The sequence below is a fragment of the Salvelinus sp. IW2-2015 genome, linkage group LG2 (genome assembly GCF_002910315.2).
Source record: "Salvelinus sp. IW2-2015 linkage group LG2, ASM291031v2, whole genome shotgun sequence".
In the NCBI taxonomy this organism is placed as follows: Eukaryota; Metazoa; Chordata; class Actinopteri; order Salmoniformes; family Salmonidae; genus Salvelinus; species Salvelinus sp. IW2-2015.
Genome location: NC_036839.1, coordinates 35337996 through 35359301, shown reverse-complemented (window position 1 = coordinate 35359301; position 21306 = coordinate 35337996). Strand labels below are relative to the sequence as shown.

Below are 21306 nucleotides of genomic sequence, written 5' to 3'. Positions count from 1 at the left end.
TTGAGGAAGTAAGGGTGGTCGGAGTGTGGTTTTAGGAAAATAACTTGTCACTCAATGTCAGCAAAACAAAAGAGAATATCGTGGACTTCAGTAAACAGCAGAGGGAGCACCCCTGTATCCACAGACGGGACAGTAGTGGAGAAGGTGGAAAGTTTTAAGTTCCTYGGTGTACATTTCACAGACAAACTGAAATGGTCCACACACACAGACAGTGTGGTGAAGAAGGCGCAACAGCGCCTCTTCAACCTCAGGAGGCTGAAAAAATGTGGCTTGTCACCAAAGAACCGCACTAACTTCTACAGGTGCACAATCGAGAGCATCCTGTCGGGCTGTATCACCGCCTGGTACGGCAACTGCACCGCCCACAACCACAGGGCTCTACAGAGGGTGGTGCGGTCTGCACAACGCATCACCGGGGGCAAACTACCTGCCATCCAAGACACCTACAACACCCAATGTAACAGGAAGGCAAAAAAGATCATCAAGGACAATAACCACCGGAGCCACTGCCTGTTCACCCCACTACCATCCTGAAGGCGAGGTCAGTACAGGTGCATCAAAGCTGGGACAAAGAGATAGAAGCTGTTTTTCAATCTCAAGGCCATCAGATTGTTAAACAGCCACCACTAGCACAGAGAGGCGGCTGCCTACCTACAGACTTGATATCACCTGCGTCCAGCAAAACATTTGGTAGAATTAAAATGTTTTGAACTAGAATAAATGGCCTGGCTACTACCAAACGTTACTGTGGTGGGAAAACTCGCAGCATAATGAAAACACAAGCAACTTGTGCCACGAACCAGCATGGGAAATATGTTGCCATTATTTTTTGCTTCCATCAACAAATCACACAAAGCACTGTTGTCAATCTAACCGCATTTTGCGAAAGGCCTAATGTTGGTTTTTCACTCCATGCATAGACAAAATAATGATGCATGTTTCAGCCTTAAGGTCAATTATCTGCAAATAGCCTAGATATTCAGTTATGCATTGAAAATATCTTTAGATGCAGCATTAATTGTTCATTATAAACTGGTTGGTTCGAGCCCTGAATGCTGATTGGCTGACAGCCGTGGTATATCAGAACGTATACCACGGGTATGACAAAACATTTTTTTTTTACTGCTCTAATTACCATGGTAACCAGTTTATAATAGCAATAAGGCACCCTTAGCAGCTAAGGGCTGCATCCAAGCACTCCGCATTGCATCATACGCAAGAACAGCCCTTAGCCGTGGTATATTGGCCATATACCACTCCCCCTCGTGCCTTATTGCTTAAGTATATGGTAGATGTTTGGGTTCTCACTGTTGCTTGTAGGTTTTCTGGTATGAAGGTTGGTCATCATCGGAGTCTTCAGGCTCTTCCTCTACCATGCAGCTCCTGGAAAGGCAGGTGATAATGAATATACTGCCATGGCAACGTCAACACACACAGGTACACACACAAATACATACACTCCGGTAGGCAAGTAGACATGCACACAAACAAAGACCGAGGGGGCCCAAAGGCAGGGGGAGTGGGGGTCACACAACATGTTATAACACTTTATAAACATGTTCATTTCATCTAGGTGGGTTCGGGACACACCTGAATTGGGGGTCGGGGTTCATGTGGCAGAACCACTTCTCTGGGAGCAGTCTGCAATCAATCCCATCTGGCAGCTTCCTCCAGCGCAGGCAGGTGTCACATTGCACCCAGTTCTGGTCCGGGCGCTTCCTATGGGGTAGAGGTACGCAGAGGAACCAGTTAGAGGAGGGATGGCGACACAGAGGAAAGGAGAAAGGAAGATGGAGGAGTGTTTTACTTACATGGTGTCTTCCACTGGTACGGTGCTGTTAGGATCTTCTTTGTCTCTTTTAAAGCGGATCTCTTTCCAGTAGTCCTCCAGCTTAACCCCTAAGTTGTTGATGGTTTTCCTGCACAAAGAAAATAAGAAATAAACAATGACAGTTCACGTAGTGCCGCTTTATCCAGCTAAATTATTWAAAGTACACTATCTTTAAAGTATGTGGGCAGATGGCCGCAATACAGTCCGATTGTTTTGTTTCATTGAATGGAAAACGGTGTTCTTGAAGGGAGCACTCTCCTCTTCACCTATATGCGGTAAGAGTCCTTACCTGTATTTGTCGGTATTGTCAAAATCTTGCTTGTTGTGGGTGGGCTCCAGAAAGTTACACTCGATAACCCCAATGACCCCGAGACCTTGGATGTTGGCCTTAAGGGGTTAGAGGTGGTTATGAGTCAGTGATGGAGGACATGAGACATCCGATTACCACAATGGATGGCAATAATTTTTCTTATGCACAATCCACACACCTCACGCACAAACATACAAATACACTCTTTTACCTTGAGTTGAACGCCCACTCGCTCATAAGGTTTTATGAGGCGGTTCTTGTGGTACATCATGATGCCATATTGGTCTTTGCTCTTGGTGTTGTACCCAAAGGTGATGGGAATACGTCTGTTCTGGTACAGGACTTAAGGCCTCAAACAGGAAGGAGAGAAGATGACATATTCTCTTCCCTTTGTGAAAAATACCATATTGTATCACTGTGTTGAACATGAACATCTAGCTATGGAATGTTCTAACTAATATTAGTTAAACATAGGTAAGTGATTATTATTGCAAGCTTATAAAAGTAGTGTCTATGGCAGTGGCTGATGGTATTTCTTGTATGTAGAGTACCCATATTTGCCTATTTCTATTTTCCCTCCAAAAGAAAACAAAATTAGTGTCTCGAGGATGTGACAACACGAACGCACGCACAGGAAAACGCAAACACGGGCACACACAGTAAAGCCATCCACAGAGGCTCCTGCGTGGGGTAGGATACCACAAAGTTGGGCTTGTAATAGTCCTTAGCGATGTATGCCAGGCTCTTGGAGATGAGCTCAGTCTTCACTTTCTGCCCTCGAATGACGATCTGCATACGCGGCTTCAGGTACAGAATACTGCAGTATGCCTGAGCACACAAACAGCACATTGAGAGAATACAATAAACAATCAAAATACAACACCAGAAAAATGGGAAATAAAATTTCACACATACAAATGATAACACACAAGTCCAGTGTTTACAAACTCTGTCCAGGGGACCCCAAGGGTTGCAAATGTTGGTTTTTGCCCAAGCGTTACATAGCTGATTGAAATAATCAACTCATCATCAAGCTTTGATTATTTTAAATCAGCTGTGTAGTGCTAGGCAAAACCGAGTTTGGAAAACACTGCACTAGTCAAAGGATAAAGTATTTGAATCTAGCTAAAGCTACTCTGTTGTGAGAAATGCTGTATGGAATGTCAATATAACATCACAATACTAATACTCACACGTAGCGAGTAGTAACTCTCTGGTTTTGTGAGCAGCTCCGACCGCCTGTATTGCTCACTGGTGCTCTCCAACACATCCAACGGGATTCTGATGTCGTAACTGGATGTTGTGAAATCAAATTCTGTCTGTCCTGTTAATGTCCTGTGGACAAAAATAAACACTTACTGTATAGACTCCTACTCAACCGTTTTACATGCTCCATACCTCAAGAAGGGCCTCTGTGCCGACCCCTAATGGTGGAATTTTAGGTTTTGATTATGTTCAAGGAGAAAACTAAAGTGAAACCTACAATTCCACCAAGGGAGAAATCTGACGGCCGAAAGTGGCAATTTCAAAAGAGAAGTAACATTTGAAAGTAAATTCCACGTAGCGAAACTCAATAGTTGAGGGAGAAGGAAAGAGAGGAAAATGTCCTTATACGGACTGTGTAAGAGAGGAATACCCAGGTGTGAGTGTGTGTCTGACCTGCGCAGGCTCCAGATGATGATGCGTGTTCCTGAAGAGCCCATGGAGCAGGTGGAGTTGATGGCTTTGAGCTCTGTGAGCAGCTCGTTCTCCGTCTTAAAGAGAGAGTAATACAGGATGTCCTGCAGACTGGCCTTGTGCTTCTCATTCACACGGAGTGCAGAAGTCAAGGACAACACACACAGGGACAATACAACCGACAGACTATAAAATGACACTGTGTACAAGTACATCTATAGATCACCGTCCCACCTGTCCAAACTGTTTGAAGTTGATGACAGTTTAAGCACTATGACGTGTGTGTGTATGTGCAGTGCGTATGTGTAGTCTCTCTATAAAAGGATATACTGGTTGTGTGCAACGCGTTGGAAGGAGACAATGGGTACGATGATCTGCTCTGCTTTGATCTGTGCCAGGTAGCTCTGTGAGAGCATGCCTACATGCATGGTGTCTCCATCTAGAGACTTGGAGAACACGATGGCGTCTCGTCCCAGGCGCATGGACCCCGACTTGAAACCGTTACCGTAGAGACCAATCGGGTGCTGGCCGTTTATGACTGTCTTGTCACTGTAACCGAAGCTGAGGAGAGAGAAAGATAGAGAAACATGGTGGTTTTCTATGTACATCAATCAGAAACTTGCATTCTTATAGCACAGCAGACATTAATTTGTTTTTTTACTTGTCCCTGGTTTGTTCCRGGGACGTCCCTTAGGACGTTTTCAGGACGTTCTCTGAACATTTGTTTTTCCAGTCGTCAAGACGTTACATGATGGTCCCAAGGGAACGTTCTCTGGGAGGACTTCTGTAAATTCCCTGGACGTCACGGAGGAGTCATGACGTTCTCAGGACATTCACCAGTGTCATCAGGATGTCACGTGGTGGTCCCGAAGGGGGTGTTCTCTGCAGGACTTTTGTYCAGGCTTTTATCTATCCTGATTCACCCTGCTAAAGTAGTGGTAACGGTTCAGAGAACTGTCCATACCTGAGCATCTTGTGCATCTTTTCATAGTCCAGCCCATTTCCATTGTCCATGAAGATGAGGCAGTCTTGGCCTTTAAACTGGGTCTTATCAATCCAGAACTGCTTGGCATTGACATCTGGATCATAGGCATTATCTGGGGAAAAGACATGGAAATAAAGGATTTGTAAGCATAGAGGAATATGAACAGAATAAATCAGAAATGACATTTTCCCACAAATATAGATTTTTACACTGTTGCTTTACAAATAACAAATCTCTTGCATAGTGTATGCCACTATAGTAGACCACCCAAGCCATTTGCCCAATGCCAACACATTCACGCCAAACCAGCATAGGAGTACAAGCCAAATCACATTGCCATCTGTGTTGCTAATGCTGTGGAAAACTACCACATCATCAGGGTTTTAGACACCCAATATAACATTAAAGCTGTGTAATGTAAAGTGTGATAGATATAATATGTCCTCCTTTGTTGCTTGTGCAACACGGACCATTAGAACAGGCTGGCATTGACAGCTGTCACAGAGGATGCAACCCCAGCCTCTGCTGTAGATGCAACATCCTCAAAACACTACTGGAACATTAGACTAACACAAACATGTGATCTGGTCTCCCTCTTCCATCAACTACCTTCAGAATCACTCCCTCCCTCTATCCCTCCAGCCATCTCCTTTTCAAAATGTTCATCCCTACCGCCATCTTTGTACTACTATCTTCTATTGTCTAGCTCCTCCGCTCTCCATTATTTTGTCTGGAGTAAGCTTGAATCCAAAGGCCTCTCCAAAGCCATACTGGCGGGGTGGGGTTGGCAGTGTGTGTACTGGGTAGATGGGAAACACTAGGCTGATGAGAGATATTGCTATATCCTAAGCCTTTATTGCTCCARGTACAAAAAGAGAGAAAGAGTGGGATTGGTTAGCAAAATTGAGGGGTATTGAAGGAAATCAAGAGTGTGAGATACTGCAACAGCGAAAGATGGAGAGATTGATGGTGATGGGAGGAAACTGTATCAGAGACATGCACAGAACTGTGATGGACATCTGAGACGGTATCTGGTGACAGGCTGAATACTAAACTGGGTTGGCAGACAAATTGCAGACTGGCAGACTGCACTGCAGCAACAGAGACCTGCCTGAGAAACTGCTCACTGCCTGATAAGCAGGGCTCCAGAAGGCAACAATTTCGTTGACCCTATAACTATCTGTACGAGTTACATTTTTAATTGGTTACACATTCTACCTGGTCACCTCAATCAACATGTCCTATTTTTGGGCCAGATAAAACCTTGACTTGGTTAAACAAAGGCCTCTCTAAACTGCATTATACCCATGACTCCTTTAATGAAATGGTGTGCCCTCCTGCTGTGCCTGTTTCACCGGGGCCACCTGCTGTAATGAGCAAGCCTCGCCCCGTGTGCCCTGAGAAATGCATTCTGATTGTATAACATTTCAAAATGTAATTGCAGAGAAAAAACAACCTTGGAAGCAACTACTGTTGTCCATGTTAAAGAGAGGGACACGGGTATAGGTATAATTTGTTTTCTCATCTTTCTGTAGGTATTATTTGTATTTCTCAACTCTCAATGTTGAGCTCAAAGCACACAGTTATACAATCAAGATATTCTGAATATGGGGCATGTGAAATGCACATATACCATGGCAAGTGCACTAGGCCTCACTGGAGATGAGTAGGTCGTAGGACTATTACAAAACTAAGTACGTTTTTAGCACATTAAATGTACTGTTTGATTAACATGGCTACTAGCAGTAGGTGTTATAATTAGAGTTAACAATCTAGCTAATGTGTTTACAGTTTCCACTTCCTCAGGTGGTGAATGAGCACCAATTGAATTAGGCCTATATCTATATGTAATATTAGTGTATAAAGATAACGGAAAAATAATTATATTGAACAAAAAAACAGAAAATTCTGTAGCCCTATTTTGACAGTAAAAAAATGCATGACCAACACTGGATTAGGTTGCATGTCAAAATATCTTGAATCGTGCATTCCTGCTTAGACATGTTAGATGAAACAACGTCTTTATTGAAAACGATCCCAGTAGTCTACTACACACTTCTTAATAAAGCAATGTGAAWGACCTTACAATCCCTTCACAAGATGATCACTCCTATTATTTCTATTGCGTGACAAATTTCATTGGATGGTGCGACCAAATCATGGGCTGGTACTATCAACTGTAAAGAAGTTAGTGGCACCAGTACCACCAGGTTAAAACGTTACCCTGGAGCCCAGTGACCGGGATTAATCATCATGGAGGCTGTGCGTGCGTGTGGAAAAAGACCACCCTAGGGGCAGGACTGCTGTGGGATAGGCTATAGGCCTAGCCCGCAGGATAAAGACCCTTATCCAGACACACTACTGTCGGCTAATTGTCAGAAACTATGGTAATATGGTTCAGAAATTTTTATAAAGTCTAATCACAATGACGTCATTCGAAAGCAAATCAAGGAAATGCGAAGAGAAGTGAGGAAGGCGAGCCGAGGAGGGAAGGGGATTCGGTTATATTCCCAATCATTCTAGGGTATCAGAGGCATTACGGAGTGTTTGCATTCCCTCTTTTTCTGACGCTCTCAGGTAGTTAATGTGACAGAGCAGCCTAGCAGAGGGATTATTTCTCAGGAAGGGTAAAATGTTATTTTATGCAAAATCTATGGCTGCCAACATGAAGAGTGGAGAAGGGAGAAAGGTAGAGAGGAGGGGCAAGACAGGGGATTACACGGATTTAGAGTGATAGTCTGAGCTTCCATTAGGTTATATTCCCACTCATTGTAGGGTTCAGAGAGCTTTAGCATTCTCTGTCCATCTTGAGTAGTTTATGTGCGATAGCAGCCAAGAGCAATAACTTTTTATAGTAGTCTGGAGAACGGTAGTAGAAAGGTAGAGGCAAAGTGAGTATAGGAGGGGAGGACATGGCAGGGGAAAGAAAATGGCATATTCCTTAGTGTTATTTGAATTGAGAGTGATACTCACTGAACATCAATTAGGTTATATTCCCAAGCATTGTAGGTTTCAGAGATCTTAAGGTCTTCAGTGTGTAGTCATACAGCATAGGTTTCATGTAGCATACATCAAAAAGTTATATTCCATGTTATGAAAATTCCATAATGTTTCCAAAGTCGCAGGTAATTACTGGTACATTTTGAAAGTTACTGAGAATATTCCCTCCCTTTGCAACCCTACTCTGGAAAACAGACATCCCCAGGGACAGGACCGCTGTGGGTCCGTCTATAGGACTATCACTTTAAATCTGTTTCAAGTTTGTTTTGATCACACGGACTGAGATATGTTCTGGGTAACCTGTGAGAATAATATTGACGAATACATGGATACGGTGACTGAGTTTAACAGGAAATGAATAGGAGATGTTGTACCCATAGTGACTATTAAAACCTGCCCAAACCCAAAACCGTGGATAGATGGCAGCATTTGTGCAAAAATGAAAGCGCAAACCACCGAATTTAAAAATTGCAAGGCGACTGGGAATATGGCCGAATACAAACAGTGTAGTTATTCCCTCCGTAATGCAAACAAACATGTAAAATGTAAGTAAAGACAAAGTGGAGTCGCAATTCAACGGCTCAGACACGAGACGTATGTGGCAGGGTCTACAGACAATCATCGGACTACAAAGGGAAAACTAGCCATGTCGTGGACACCGACGTCTTGCACCCAGACAAGCTAAACACCTTTTTCGCCCGCTTTGAGGATAACACAGTGCCACCAACGCGACCAGCTACCAAGGACTGTGGGCTCTCCTTCTCCGTGGCCGATGTAAGACATTTAAGTGTGTTAAACCTAGGAAGGCTGCCGGCACCAGACAGCATCTCTAGCCGCGTTCTCAGTGCATGCGCAGACAAGCTGGCCAGAGTGTTATCAGACATATTCAATCTCTCCCTATCCCAGTCTGCTGTCCCCACATGCTTTAAGATATCCACCATTGCTTTTTTGGGTACAGGAACACTGGTAACTGAACTAAATGACTATCCCTGTAGCCCTGTAGCACTCACTTCTGTCATAATGAAGTCAAGGATCATATCACCTTTACCTTACACCCTAGACCCACTTCAATTTGCTTACCGCCCCAATAGATCCACAGATGATGCAATCCCCATCGCACTGCACACTGCCCTATCCCATCTGGACAAGAGGATGTAAGAATGCTATAGCTCAGCATTCAACACCATAGTACCCGCCAAGCTCATCATTAAGCTCGGGGCCCTGGGTCTGAACCCTGCCCTGTGCAACTGGGTATGGACACAGGGGCCTCACAAGGGTGCGTGCTCAGCCCCCTCATGTACTCCCTGTTCACCCGTGACTGCGTGGCCACGCACACCTCCAACTCAATCATCAAGTTTGCAGTCGACAACAGTAGTAGGCCTAATTACCAACAATGATGAGACAGCCTACAGGGAGGAGGGTGAGGGCCCTGGGAGTGTGGTGCCAGGAAAATACCCTCTCACTCAACGTCAACAAAATAAGCTGATCATGGACTTCAGGAAACAACAGGAGGGAGCACCACCCTATMCACATCAACAGGACCGCAATGGAGAAGGTGGAAAGTAGAGGTCGACCGATTAAACGGAATGGCCGATTAATTAGGGCCGATTTCAAGTTTTCATAACAATCGGAAATCTGTATTTTTGGACACCGATTTGGCCAGATTTTTTTTTTACACCTTTATTTAATCTTTATTTAACTAGGCAAGTCAGTTAAAGAACACATTCTTATTTTTAATGACGGCCTAGGAACGGTGGGTTAACTGCCTCGTTCAGGGGCAGAACAATAGATTTTTACCTTGTCAGCTCGGGGGATTCAATCTTGCAACCTTACAGTTAACTAGTCCAACGCTCTAACCACCTGATCGCTCTAACCACCTGATTACATTGCACTCCACGAGAGGCCTGCCGGTTACGCGAATGCAGTAGAAGCCAAGGTAAGTTGGTAGCTAGCATTAAAGTTATCGTATAAAAAACAATCAATCAATCAATCATAATCACTAGTTAACTACACATGGTTGATGATATTACTAGCTATTCTAGCGTGTCCTGCGTTGCATATAATCGATGCGGTGCGTATCGTTGCTCCAATGTGTACCTAACCATAAACATCAATGCCTTTCTTAAAATCAATTCACAGAAGTRTATATTTTTAAACCTGGATATTCAGCTAAAAGAAATCCAGGTTAGCAGGCAATATTAACCAGGTGAAATTGTGTCATTTCTCTTGCGTTCATTGCACGCAGAGTCAGGGTATATGCAACAGTTTGGGCCGCCTAATTTGCCAGAATTGTACGTAATTATGACAAAACATTGAAGGTTGTGCAATGTAACAGGAATATTTAGACTTATGGATGCCACCTGTTAGATAAAATACAGAACGGTTCCGTATTTCACTGAAAGAATAAACATTTTGTTTTCGRGATGATAGTTTCCGGAATCAACCATATTAATGACCTAAGGCTCGTATTTCTGTGTGTTATAATTAAGTCTATGATTTGATAGAGCAGTCTGACTGAGCGGTGGTAGGCACCAGCAGGCTCGTAAGCATTCATTCAAACAGCACTTTCGTGCGTTTTGCCAGCAGCTCTTCGCTGTGCTTCAAGCATTGAGCTGTTTATGACTTCAAGCCTATCAACCCCCGAGATTAGGCTGGTGTAACCGATGTGAAATGGCTAGCTAGTTAGCGGGGTGCGCACTAATAGCGTTTCAAACTTCACTCGCTCTGAGACTTGGAGTGGTTGTTCCCCTTGCTCTGCATGGGTAACGCTGCTTCGAGGGTGGCTGTTGTCGATGTGTTCCTGGTTCGAGCCCAGGTAGGAGCGAGGAGAGGGACGGAAGCTATACTGTTACACTGGCAATACTAAAGTGCCTATAAGAACATCCAATAGTCAAAGGTTAATGAAATACAAATGGTATAGAGAGAAATAATCCTATAATTCCTATAATAAGTACAACCTAAAACTTCTTACCTGGGAATATTGAAGACTCATGTTAAAAGGAACCACCAGCTTTCATATGTTCTCATGTTCTGAGCAAGGAACTTAAACGTTAGCTTTCTTACATGGCACATATTGCACTTTTACTTTCTTCCCCAACACTTTGTTTTTGCATTATTTAAACTAAATTGAACATGTTTCATTATTTATTTGAGGCTAAATTGATTTTATTGATATTATATTAAGTTAAAATAAGTGTTCATTCAGTATTGTTGTAATTGTCATTATAACAAATACACATTTTTTATTTTATTTTTATTAAATCGGTCGATTAATCGCTATCGGCTTTTTTTGAACCACCAATAATTGGTATCGGCATTGAAAAATCATAATTGGTCGACCTCTAGTGTAAAGTTCTTCTGCGTACACATCACGGACAAAATTAAATGATCCACCCACACAGTCAGTGTGGTAAAGAAGGTGCAACAGCACCTTCTCAAGCTCAGGAAGCTGAAGAAATGTGGCTTGGCACCTTAAACAATCACCAACTCCTACAGATGCACAATTGAGAGCATCCTATCGAGCTGTATCACGGCCTGGTACGGCAACTGCTCCGCCCACAACCGCAGGGCTCTCCAGAGGGTGGTGAAGTCTGCCCAACGCATAACCGGGGGCAAACTTCCTGCCCCTCAGAACACCTACAGCACCCGATGTCACAGGAAGGCCAAAAAGATCATCAAGGACAACGACCACCCGAGCCACTGCCTGTTCACCCCACTATTATCCAGAAGGCGAGGTCAGTACAGGTGCATCAAAGCTGGGACAGACTGGAAAAACAGCTTCTATCTCAAGGCCATCGGACTGTTAAATAGCCATCACAAGCACCTTAGAGGCTGCTGCCCTACATACGTAGACTTGAATTCACTGGCCACTTTAATAATGTTTACATATTTTGCATTACTCATCTCATACGTATATACTGTATTCTATTGAATTCTATTCTACTGTCTCTTAGTCTATGCTGCTCCGACAATGCTCATCCAAATATTTGTATATTCTTCATTCCTTTACTTTAGATTTGTGTATATTGTTGTGAAATTGTTAGCTATTACTTGTTAGTCACTGCACTGTTGGAGCTAGAAACACAAGCAATTCGCTACACCCGCAATAACATCTGCTAAATGTGTATGTGACCAATACAATTTGATTTATAGGTCTACCCCAAGGGGAAAAAGAAGACCCATCCATTAACACTGTGGGTATGGGAAAAGAATCCCATCCAAAAATGAGACGCTCAGCAGGATAAAATAGGTCACAAAATGAGTGCAGAACATTGCCTCGGAGTAGCCATTTTAACACCATGATGCTCAGTGATTGGATAGTAATGATTTAATGATTCACAGTTGGACACAGCGATTGGACAAATATGACAGGTGACACACCGGGTAACTTGGCGACTGGACAGTAGGACTGATGATGACTCACCTATTAATTCAGCGATCGCGCTGAAGGGCCAGGTGTGGCTGGTGGAGTTTGTGTGGAGGAACTTGGGACAGAGCTGTTAAGGGAGGAGTAGAGTTAGCCTACGTTGATGACATTAAATGTATAAAATGTTGTATATTACCACCTCCTTCAGGAAGCATTATGTTAGGGCTACTCCATTCTCAAATGACTGACAACCCTTGATGTCCTGACTGACTAACCTACATGTGTCCATCCCCACATCATGTGAGTTTAAAGTGTGAAAAGCACACCCAAAACTCACTGCCTTTACTCATCTCACACAAACCTCTCTCCATCTTCTTCACACACAAACCTCTCTCCATCTTAATACCCCCCCCTCCTATCCCCCCCATCTTCAACCTCCCCCTCCTGTCAAACACACACACGCCTGTAGATTCAGAAGCTTCCCCAAGCACAGCCCAGGGCACATGGAGAGGATAGTCTTAAATTAGATGAGATGCATGTCTGGGCCAATGTAGTCATTCTTGGCTATATGGTGATGAAGTTAAGCTAAACATCTCGCACTTCTGACCTGTGCAAGGATTAAAATGGACACTATTTGGATACCCATTTGGATACCCATTTTAATGGCATAGGATAGCTTGGATGCAGCAACAGCAACCATACTGTGACCGAGGAGGGAATCACTGGGGTATATATTATAGCTATGAACTGGAGACAGCGTCCAAGATGGCCGACCGTTGTTTTCAACGTAATCTACTCACGTTCGCATACGCTGTTTCGTGGTGGTTGCCATCTGCTTTACAACGCCGTGAAAACACGCCCGTTAGGCAATCTGGCGCTTTGATTTGAACACAATTCAATCTCCCGGATTTCCGAATCTCAGGACGCAACTCGTTTTTGACAATAGTGGATGAGCGCCATTGGGCTACTCGGTGTGTGACACTGAAAAATATTGCACGTCACCACAACAACACCGCATGACATTAGATGAGGAGAAACGCCTCTACAAAGTATCTATTTTCCCCAAGTTCAGAAATAGTTCTGTATTTATCTAGCAAACGACAACATAGAAATATCCAGCTCGGCTGGTCAAAAGATGTTCCATTTTGCATGGGGACTGGGGCTTATCAATATCGCACGCGCTAACGGCAATCAACATTCCCAAAGGATATTGGCTAGCTAGCTAACGTTAGCTAGCTCCAAAACACACATTACATTATGCGATCGAACCAACAAGACTATCACCATACGTCTAAGTTTACTGCACACCAATTTACTTCTAAATACAAATTCCAACAGATTACAGATACTGTAAAATATCATAATATGCTTACCGCACTTAGAGGCACTCCTCTCTGTACTTGCGACGCCATCTTCTCCGAAATGCAGAAGGGGCGTGGTCAGCATGCACAAGTCCAGCGCGAGGGCACCGCCCAACTGGACATAACCCCGCCCATAACATGCTGTTGGTGTGTTAAGAACAACTTAATGTATCTGTTTAATCACGAACCAATTTATATAAATTTAAAAGAAAGACACTGGCATCTTAGTACGGCTAACACCTAACTCTCGAAGTCCTCCTGACTTCAGAGTCTGGAATGGTTCACTGACGTTGTCGGCACAATGCGTCGATAATGAAGGAGGCTGTGCTATTACTGGTTGGCTCTCCACTGTGTCTTTCTCAGTCAAAGACCCACACGAGACAGCCCCAAGCCCCACCCTTGCATTACAACTGTTGGATTTCAAATATTTGTTTGTATTATTATGTTTTATTGCATTACAGGAACATGGTACAAAACAATATACAAATATCACACATAACAGAAAAGTAAATAAACAAAACCAGAGAGACACAATAAAAGTATATTAAAGACAAGTTACATTTGGACAAATACTGTAGACACTTATTTGATCATTTGGTATTTATATATTTTAAATTAAATTGTATTGGTCACATACACATGTTTAGCAGATGTTGCTGCGGGTGTGGTGAAATGCTTGTTATATAATATTGTAAATCAATCAGAAAAATATTAAAACTTATTTTCTTACCATAATCATTTTTTACCCTCTTTTTCTCCCCTATTTCGATCTTGTCTCATCGCTGCAACTCCCCAACCGGCTCGGGAGGCGAAGGTTGAGTCATGCGTCCTCCGAAACATGACCCGCCAGCCCACACTAAGGATCGGACCGTTTTTTTMAATTTTCGCCTAAAATGACATACCCAAATCTAACTGCCTGTAGCTCAGGCATTGAAGCAAGGATATGCATATTCTTGATACCATTTGAAAGGAAACACTTTGAAGTTTGTGGAAATGTGAAATGAATGTAGGAGAATATAACACATTAGATCTGGTAAAAGAAAATACAAAGAAAAAAAGAAATAAAATGTGTATTGTTTTTTGTACCGTCATCTTTGAAATGCAAGAGAAAAGCCCTGTGCACTCTACTCAAAGAATAGCATGGTATTCCTTCACTGCAATAGCTACTGTACATTGGACAGTGCAGTTAGATTAAGAAGAATTTAAGCTTTCTGACAAAATCAGATATGTCTATGTCCTGGGAAATGTTCTTCTTACTTACAACCTCATGCTAATCGCATTAGCCTACGTTAGCTCAACCGTCCCGTGGGGTACACACCGATCCTGAAGAAAACACCCGCCCGCTTAACCTGGAAGCTAGCCGCACCGAGGTTAGCCTGCAGGCGCCCGACCCGCCACAAAGAGTCACTAGAGCGCAATGAGCCCCCGGCCAAACCCTCCCCTAACACAGACGACGCTGAGCCAATTGTGCGCCGCTCTATGAGACTCCTGATCACGGCCGGTTGTGATACAGCCCGGGATCGAACCAGGGTCTGTAGTGATGCTGCACCCATGAACTTCATGTTATGGATGAAAAATTCTCCCAATAAAATGAACAAATTCACAATGTATTGGCATGTATGTAAAATAAAAAATAACATGAAATTTGATAATGCTTACAGGTTTACCCATCTTATCACTAATATATATTTTCATATCTGTCCAAAATATTTCACTATGCAAGTAATCACAAAATAAATACTCTATAGTCTAATTTTCCTATTTACAAAAGCTACATTCATTTTCTACATTAATTACATATTTAGAAATCCGACTATTACAAGGATAACATCTGTGAAGGATCTTGTTAGAGACGTATCTTACTTTATTAGTTATCAAATATTTATGTGAATTAGTCTACCAATTCACATCAAATGAAGATGCCTATTTGGATTTTCAAATCCAAACTATGAGTATGGTTGTATGCATTTCTTAGCCGCTCTAAATGCTTAGTTACACTGTTTCTTCAGATAACAGTTTGCAGTATCAACATTTCCAAACAAATAAAAACAAGGGGAAGGGAGAATCTGTAGACACCCAGAGAAAAAAGAACACACTCTTTGCCAGAATTCAGCCAGCCTTCGCAAGACCATACCAAATCCAAATCCAGTTGAAGTCGGAAGTTTATATACACTTAGGTTGGAGTCATTAACCCTCCCGTGGTCCTCGGGGTTAGAGTGACCCAGGCCCTGTGTTTGGAGGGCTCCCCCTCTGTGCTCTGTGCTGGGGTCAGCGTGACCCAGCCAACCACTAGCGAGGTGTATGTTATTGTGTGTACTGTGTATACTGTGTGTGTAGAGAGTCTGTGAGTGGCGAGGTTGTGTGCGGCTCCCCCTCTGTGCTGGGGTCAGCGTGACCCAGCCAGCCACTAGGGAGGTGTATGTTATTGTGTGTACTGTGTGAGGTGGGGGCTCCCCCGCTGTGCTCGGGGTCAGAGTGACCCAGCCAGCCACTAGCCAGGTGTATGTTATTGTGTGTACTGTGTGAGGTGGGCGCTCCCCCGCTGTGCTCTGGGTCAGACTGACCCAGCCAGGGCTACACACGTCCAGACATGCCCCGCTGTGTGTGCAAGAGGACAGCCCAGTGGTGCACAGGTGAAATGCACACACAGCTACACACGCCCAGCGGCGCAACAGGGGTGCAACAGGGGCGAACACGCGCCTCGTCGATTCACGTCGTCTCCCGTGTAAGCTGGCCATAGAGACGATACTAATATTGTCAGCGGCACACAAAGTCATCATTACCCCCGTGCCGCGTGCTCTCCCTCGCCGCTGATCAGTGGACCCAAGCCACCATGGCCGTGCGTTTCACCGGCAGCGCAGGTCCTAGAACAGATCTTCTCCAGCGTCGACCAAGAAGACTACTCCGATTCCGAGGAGGAAGAGGTTTCGGAAGACGAAGACGCGGAGGAATGCAATCCCGAGCGCGAGGCCGACCAGGCGTCTTCGCGCTCTTCGGAGGAAGACCCGGAGGAAGCCCCCGAGGACCAACACGAGGACCAACACGAGGAAGAGATGGCCTCTGCTCGAGCCCAAAGGGAGACGTTGCTGTCAAAAACCGGCAAAATCAAATGGTCCCCCGTGGCCTATGGCCGCCACAGGGCCTGTGCGATCTGTCACGCCTGGCCGGACAAGACTCCGGGCCCCACGGCCTATGCCGTGACTCACACCCGCGACATCGCGTCCACCTTCCACCTGTTCGTCACACCGGCGATAGAAAGGATAATTCTGGAAATGACAAATTTGCATGGGGCGAGAAAATACGGCGACGGCTGGCGAGACATGGACACCACCGACCTGCGCGCCTACGTAGGGCTGCTGATCCTAGCGGGCGTCTACAGGGCCCAAGGCGAGGCCGCGGCCAGCCTGTGGGACTCGGAGAGCGGCAGGACCGTGTTCCTGGGCAACCATGCTGCTCAAGGTCTTTCACAAGTACTCGAGGCTGCTGCGATTCGACGATCGCCAGTCGAGACCCGTGAGGCTTGCCACGGACAAACTTGCAGCCATACGAGAGGTCTGGGAGGCGCGGCTGCCGGCCCTCTACAACCCGGGGTCTGACGTGACAGTGGACGTGCAACTGGTCCCGTTCAGAGGTACTGTGTGTGCGTGTGTATAGAGAGAGCTAGTATATGTATAACGTAGCACTCATTGCCCCCCATGAGCCGGTAATGACGCCAATCTCTTCTCTCCTTGCCAAAGGCCGCTGTCCTTTCCGTCAGTACATTCCCAGCAAGCCGGCGAAATACGGCATCAAGTCGTGGGTGGCCTGTGACGCCAAGTCCAGCTACGCTTGGAAGATGCAATGCAGCCAGCGGAGGCCCCGAGAAGAACCAGGGGATGCGCGTCGTCCTCGATCTGACAACGGGACTGAGCGGTCGCAATGTCACGTGTGACAATTTCTTCACCTCCTACGAACTGGAACAGCGGCTCCTCGAGAGGAACCTCACCATGGTGGGCACGGTGAGAAAGAACAAGGCCGAGCTCCCGCCGGCGCTGCTCAAGGGCAGACAGGTCCCGTCCTCCAGGTTTGCCTTCACGCCCACCGCTACTCTAGTGTCCTACCTGGCAAAGAAAAATAAGAACGTGCTACTTCTGAGCACGCTGCACACAGAAGCCCAAGTCAGCGATCGCCGCGACAGGAAGCTTGCCGTCATCCAAGACTACAACTGCAACAAGGGCGGCGTGGATAACCTAGACAAGGTGGTCGGCATGTACAGCTGCAGATGGATGACTGCCCGCTGGCCCCTGGTCGTCTTCCACAACATCCTCGATGTGTCCTCCTACAACGCCTTTGTCATATGGCGAGAGATCAAGCCTGACTGGATGCCTCGGAAGCGCAACAAGAGGAGGGTGTTCCTGGAGCAGCTGGGAAAGGCACTTGTGAAGCCGCTGATCCAAAGAAGGCAGCATCTTCCCCACACCGAAGCGGCGTCAGCACTTGTCAAAGTCCTACAGAGTACTACGGCTGCTCGTCAACAGCATGGGGCAAGTAAGAGGAAGAGGTGTCAGCTCTGCCCACCGAAGAAGGACTCCAAGAAACACACGGTGTGCTGCAGGTGTTAGAAATACATCTGCAAAGGCTGTTCACACGTATACTGTCACACTTGCACCCATTGGGCCTTTAGCCAAGACGGGACAGGGTGACCCGGAGGACGCGGGGTCTAGACACGATACGAGGACGACGGGAGGGTTAAAACTCGTTTTTCAACCACTCCACAATTTTTTTTTAAACAAACTATAGTTTGGCAAGTCGGTTAGGACATCTACTTTGTGCATGACACAAGTCATTTTTCCAACAATTGTTTACAGATTATTTCACTTATACAAGACTATGTTGATCGAAACCCTTCCTTGGCGGCAGACGGAAGGTAAATAATGGAGCAGCGACGACGCAGGGTTCGCGACCACAAAAGCCCAAAGACAACCCCGAGAGTTTTTGGGGGTGCACAAGGGTGGCCGGTCGAGCCGAGCAAGAGCCAGACCGTCAGGGAGGATATGGAGAAGTGGGGGAGAGAGAGAGAGAGAGATGTGAGAGTGATTGTGCAAGTGTGCTGCTCAACATTGACCAGAGATCCGTTAGCAGTCTGGTGAACTTGTGCCGGCCACACATCTGGACTCCAGTGCGTCCCCAGTCCGGTACGTCCTGTCCTCTCGCCTGAAGTGCATGTCACCATGCGGTGCCACCTATACCGGCTCCACGCACTAGCCTCCAGTCCCATCTCACAGTCCAGAGCTTCCGGCGACGGTTCCAGTCCAGAGCTTCCGGCGACGGTCCCATCAAGCTTCCGCGAGGTTCCAGTCCAGAGCTTCCGCGACGGTTCCAGTCAAAGCTTCCGCGACGGTTCCATTCCAGGCATGGCGTCCAGTCCGCTCAAAGCAGGAGCCTTCCTCTGCGCCGGAGACCAGTCCGGCGCGGCGTCCAACCCGCTCTGGCCGAGACCTCCGCTGCGCCGGTGCCCAGTCGGGCGCGCGTCCAACCAGCTCCATTGCCGATCGTGATCAGGGTGGGGCTACGACCCACACCGGAGCCGCCACTGACATAGTCACCCCCCCCCCCCCCCCCCTACCCTCCCCATTTGTTCAGGTTTGCCGGAGTCCGCACTTTTGGGAGGGGGGGTACTGTCACGCCTTGACTATAGAGAGCCCTTGGATTCTCTATAGTGGTTATAAGGTCAGGGTGTGACTAGGGGTGCTTGAATTGTATTTCTATGTTGGTGGTTTTGTATGGTTCCAATTAGAAACAGCGGTAATTGTTGCTCTCTAATTGGGGACATATTTAGGAAGCCCTATCTCACACCTGCTTGTGGATATTGTTTGTGTTAGTGTTTGGGCACTACGTCTTCACGTTCTTTGTAAGTTTGTTTTCTAGTTTCACTTGTGATTAAAAAGATAGAACTCAATGCACGCTGTGCCTTGGTACGCTAATTGAAGTTCGTGAAATTAAGACATCCATATAACCTACTATATGCCAGTGAAACTGAATAAAATGCACTCAATATCATTCCTCTGCTGGAGGTTAAAACACAAAAGGACATACAGTTGAAGTTGGAAGTTTGCAAACACTTAGCCAAATACATGTAAACTCAGTTTTTCACAACCTGACATTTAATCCGAGTAAAAATTCCCTTCTAGGTCAGTTAGGATCACCACTTATTTTAAGAATGAAATGTCAGAATAAGTAGAGAGAAGATTTTCAGCCTTTATTCTTTCATCACATCCCAGTGGTCAGAAGTTACATACACTCAATTAATATGTAGCATTGCCTTAATTGTTTAACTTGGGTCATATGTTTCGACAGCCTTCCACAAGCTCCCACAATAAGTTGGGTAATTTGGCCAATCTCCTGACAGACTGGTGTAACTGAGTCAGGTTGTAGCCTCCTTGTCACACACCTTTCAGTTCTGCCCACACATTTTCTATAGATTGAGTCAGGACTTTGATGCCACCCAATACCTGACTTGTTTGTCCTATGCTTATTGCCACAACTTTGAGTAGCTTGGGGTCATGTGTCCATTTGGATTACCCATTTGCGACCAAGCTTAACTCCTGACTGAGGTGCTTGAGATGTTCTAATACCACATAATTTCCCGTCTCTCATGATCATCTATTTTGGAAGTGCACCAGTCCCTCGCAGCAAAGCTCCCCACAACATGAGCTGCCACCCGTCTTCACAGTTGGGATGGTGTCTTCGCTTGCAAGCATCCCCCCTTTCCTCCAAACATAATGAGGTAATATGCCAAACAGTATATTGTAATCAAGACCAGAGACATTCTCAAAAGTACGATCTTTGTCCAGTGCAGTTCAATCCGTACTGGCTTTTTCATGGTTGTTTGGAGTGTTGGCTTCTTCCTTGCTGACGCCTTTAGGTAATTGATATAGAACTCGTTTACTGTGGATATAGATACTTTTGTATCTTTCCTCCAGCATCTCACAGCCTTTGCTGTGTTCTGGGATTGATTTGCACTTTTCACACCAAAGTACGTTCATCTCTAGGCGACAAACGCATCTCCTTCCTGACGTATGACGGCTGCGTGGTCCCATGGTTTTTATACTTGCGTACTAGTTGTACAGATGAACGTGGTACCGTCAGGCGTTGGAAATTGCTCCCAAGGATAAGCAGACTTGTGGAGGTTACAATGTTTTCTGATTCTTGGCTGATTTCTTTGATTTTCCCATGATCAAGCAAGAGGCACTGAGTTGATGTAGGCCGTGAAATCATCCACAGGTACACCAATTGACTTCAAATGATGTCAATTAGCCTATCAAGCTTCTAAAAGCCATGACATCATTTTCGGAATTTCCAAGCTGTTAAAGGCACAGTCAACTTAGGTAGTAAACTTCTGACCCACTGAAATTATGATACAGTGAATTATAATGAAATAATCTGTAAACAATTGTTGAAAAATGACTTTGTCATCACAAATTAGATGTCTACCGACTTGCCAAACTATAGTTTTTAAAAAAAAAATTGTGGAGTGGTTGAAAAACGAGTTTAATGACTCCAACCTAAGTGTATATAAACTTCGACTCAACTGGATTTGGATTGTATGGCTTGCGAAGCTGGCTGAATTCTGGCAAAGAGTGTGTTTTTTCTCTGGGTCTACAGATTCTCCCTTCCCCTTGTTATTTGTTTGGAAATGTTGATACTGCAAACTGTTCTGAAGAAACATGTAACAAGCTAACATTTAGAGCGCAAAAAATGCATACAAACCATACCATAGTTTGATTGAAAATCCAA

General features: G+C 45.2%; 1 protein-coding gene and 1 pseudogene across 1 annotated transcript in view; one reads left to right on the top strand and one right to left on the bottom strand.

Moving 5' to 3' along the window:
* Positions 1-13634, bottom strand: part of LOC111979083 (MORC family CW-type zinc finger protein 3) — a 28767-nt gene extending 15133 nt beyond the window's left edge. The window contains exons 1-12 of the mRNA XM_024009373.2: positions 13543-13634; positions 12227-12299; positions 4783-4915; positions 4147-4379; positions 3801-3957; positions 3335-3476; positions 2841-2969; positions 2353-2472; positions 2121-2218; positions 1812-1919; positions 1591-1719; positions 1309-1383 (exon numbers count right to left, since the gene is read on the bottom strand). Coding sequence (XP_023865141.1) covers positions 1309-1383; positions 1591-1719; positions 1812-1919; positions 2121-2218; positions 2353-2472; positions 2841-2969; positions 3335-3476; positions 3801-3957; positions 4147-4379; positions 4783-4915; positions 12227-12299; positions 13543-13581 — 1436 coding nt within the window. The 5' untranslated portion in view covers positions 13582-13634. The remainder of the gene's footprint in view (positions 1-1308; positions 1384-1590; positions 1720-1811; positions 1920-2120; positions 2219-2352; positions 2473-2840; positions 2970-3334; positions 3477-3800; positions 3958-4146; positions 4380-4782; positions 4916-12226; positions 12300-13542) is intronic.
* A 2486-nt stretch (positions 13635-16120) lies between these two features.
* Positions 16121-18212, top strand: LOC111971612 (piggyBac transposable element-derived protein 4-like; annotated as a pseudogene).
* Positions 18213-21306: the final 3094 nt, after the last annotated feature.